Source organism: Myotis brandtii, unplaced genomic scaffold (assembly GCF_000412655.1).
Source record: "Myotis brandtii unplaced genomic scaffold, ASM41265v1 scaffold40707, whole genome shotgun sequence".
Classification (NCBI taxonomy): Eukaryota; Metazoa; Chordata; class Mammalia; order Chiroptera; family Vespertilionidae; genus Myotis; species Myotis brandtii.
This window is the reverse complement of record NW_005365641.1, coordinates 1-1826: the sequence shown is the minus strand read 5'-3', so window position 1 is coordinate 1826 and position 1826 is coordinate 1. Positions and strand designations below refer to the sequence as shown.

The following is a 1826-nucleotide window of genomic DNA, read 5'->3' as shown; positions in this document are numbered from 1 at the left end:
GTCCAACTTTGGCCCAGGCTTGTCCATGCACTTCTCCTGGTCAGGAGGACAAGATAAGAATCACAAAGGGAACTTGGGAAAAAAGGAAAGGGGATTAACTTCTTGTTGTTTAAAGGAAACACACCTAAAACAGTATCTGATGTGTTAATAATAGTTCACATTTGGCAGCAGCTTACTTTGTGGTGAGAAATTTTCTACAGCCTTACATCAAATTCTTATAACCCTACAGAATAGGTACTATTATTAATCCTCGCATTATAAAGAGGGGAACTGTGGCACAGAGATACTTTGCCTAACATCATAATACCATAAAATTGTGGAGCTGAGATTATTACAAAACTAGAAAAATGGTAAAATATAAGTTAATTAATCCTTCACTGAATTTGGTTATAATTCCACAATGCCAACTGTATTAAATGCCTTTAAATTTACTGCAGAATAAAAGGGTAAAAGGATAAATCATTGCAGCAAGACACCATAAAAAAACCTACCAGAGGGAAAAAAGGTCTATGACCTGAGATTCTGCAACCTTGTCTACTTAAGCCAGAGGTTCTTGAGTTCAATATGAATAGTAAATTGCATGAATTTTCCTAAAACTTACAGAGTCTTGGAGGAGTACTTAATCATACCCAACACTGGACCAAATATAATGAATCACATTTTTTTTAAAAGAATCAAAGCACTGCTCCAAGGCAGACAGGAGTTAGGTAAGCATTTGTCAAGGGTCAGAGTCCAACAATACCGCAAGCTTATGGGAAAAGGACTATGGAAACCGTTGACTGTATATAGTTCAAGTTAAGCAGTTCAAATGAATTTGGTCATTATTCTATGCTCTGTACACAAGCCTCAAAACCTCTGCTTCCGAAAAATTACCCTTGGCCTCTGAAGTCTATGGATTTTGTATGTCAGGGCTGGGCAGTTATGCTGTTGTTGGCAGCCAGAGAACAGTTTGATCCCAAGGCGCAAATGCCTTCACCCTTTTGCCAAAGTCCCCTCACAGGGCATATTCAATTCCTCAACCTTCAGACCCAAAACGGCTTGGTATTACACAACAATGCAAGAAAAGGGGCAAGTAAGTGTGGAGAGATTACACCACTTTTATAGTTAGTGGGCTAGAGTCATTCATTTCTCACAGAGGACGGTTAGAGAAACTGGATAATCAAGGTAAACCCTGGAACAGGACTCGAGGTTCCAAAAATAAGACCCCAGTATGGAGGGGCTGTCATCAGTCTTGCTGGCCTAAAGTGCTGGTTGGGACGGCGGCATAAGTCTTCTATGATCCCCGGTTCTTCGCACCAACAAAGCCTAGGTCCGGAGTGACAGTCCCCTAAAAAGCGGAGTCACTTTTTCTCCCATCCGGCTCGGCCCGTGGAATATAAGGAAACCAAGGGGTGCTGTCGGGTGCTCCCCCTCCCCGAATTCCGGACATCGCGGCGAGTCCCACGGGGCAAGGACAAGGGGAAAGTAGGTAAGGTGGCCAGGTCCCAGCCCCAGGCTCCTCACCCAACAAAGTTCCGTCATCTGGTGCACCAGCTGCTGGAAGCGCTGCTTCTGAGTCTCCACCTCGATGAAATGCTGCAGCTGCGGGTCCACTGAGCCCAAACCCGCCGCGGAGGAATTCGAAGAGGAATCCATCCCAGCCGGCCACGCGCGCCGAAACGAACTCCGCACCAACTCGCCGACCTTCACGTGTCTCCGCGACGGAACCGGAACCACAACCCGCCGCCTTGGGGACCGCCTCCCCCGTGAGCGCACTGTGCTCGCGCGAGCTCTCCTCGCGGGTCCCGCCCCCTGCAGGGCGTTCCTCCCGGCAACCCCAGCGCCCA

The 1826-nt window shown here is 47.2% G+C and overlaps 1 protein-coding gene across 1 annotated transcript; it reads right to left on the bottom strand.

Moving 5' to 3' along the window:
• Positions 1-3: 3 nt before the first annotated feature.
• Positions 4-1760, bottom strand: LOC102246458 (mitochondrial import inner membrane translocase subunit Tim8 A; the record flags this gene model as incomplete). The annotated part of the gene is made up of 2 exons (XM_005873369.1): positions 1504-1760; positions 4-36 (listed from the first exon to the last, which is right to left on the bottom strand). Coding segments are annotated over exons 1-2 (165 nt in total), but the record flags the coding sequence as incomplete, so codon positions are not given.
• Positions 1761-1826: the final 66 nt, after the last annotated feature.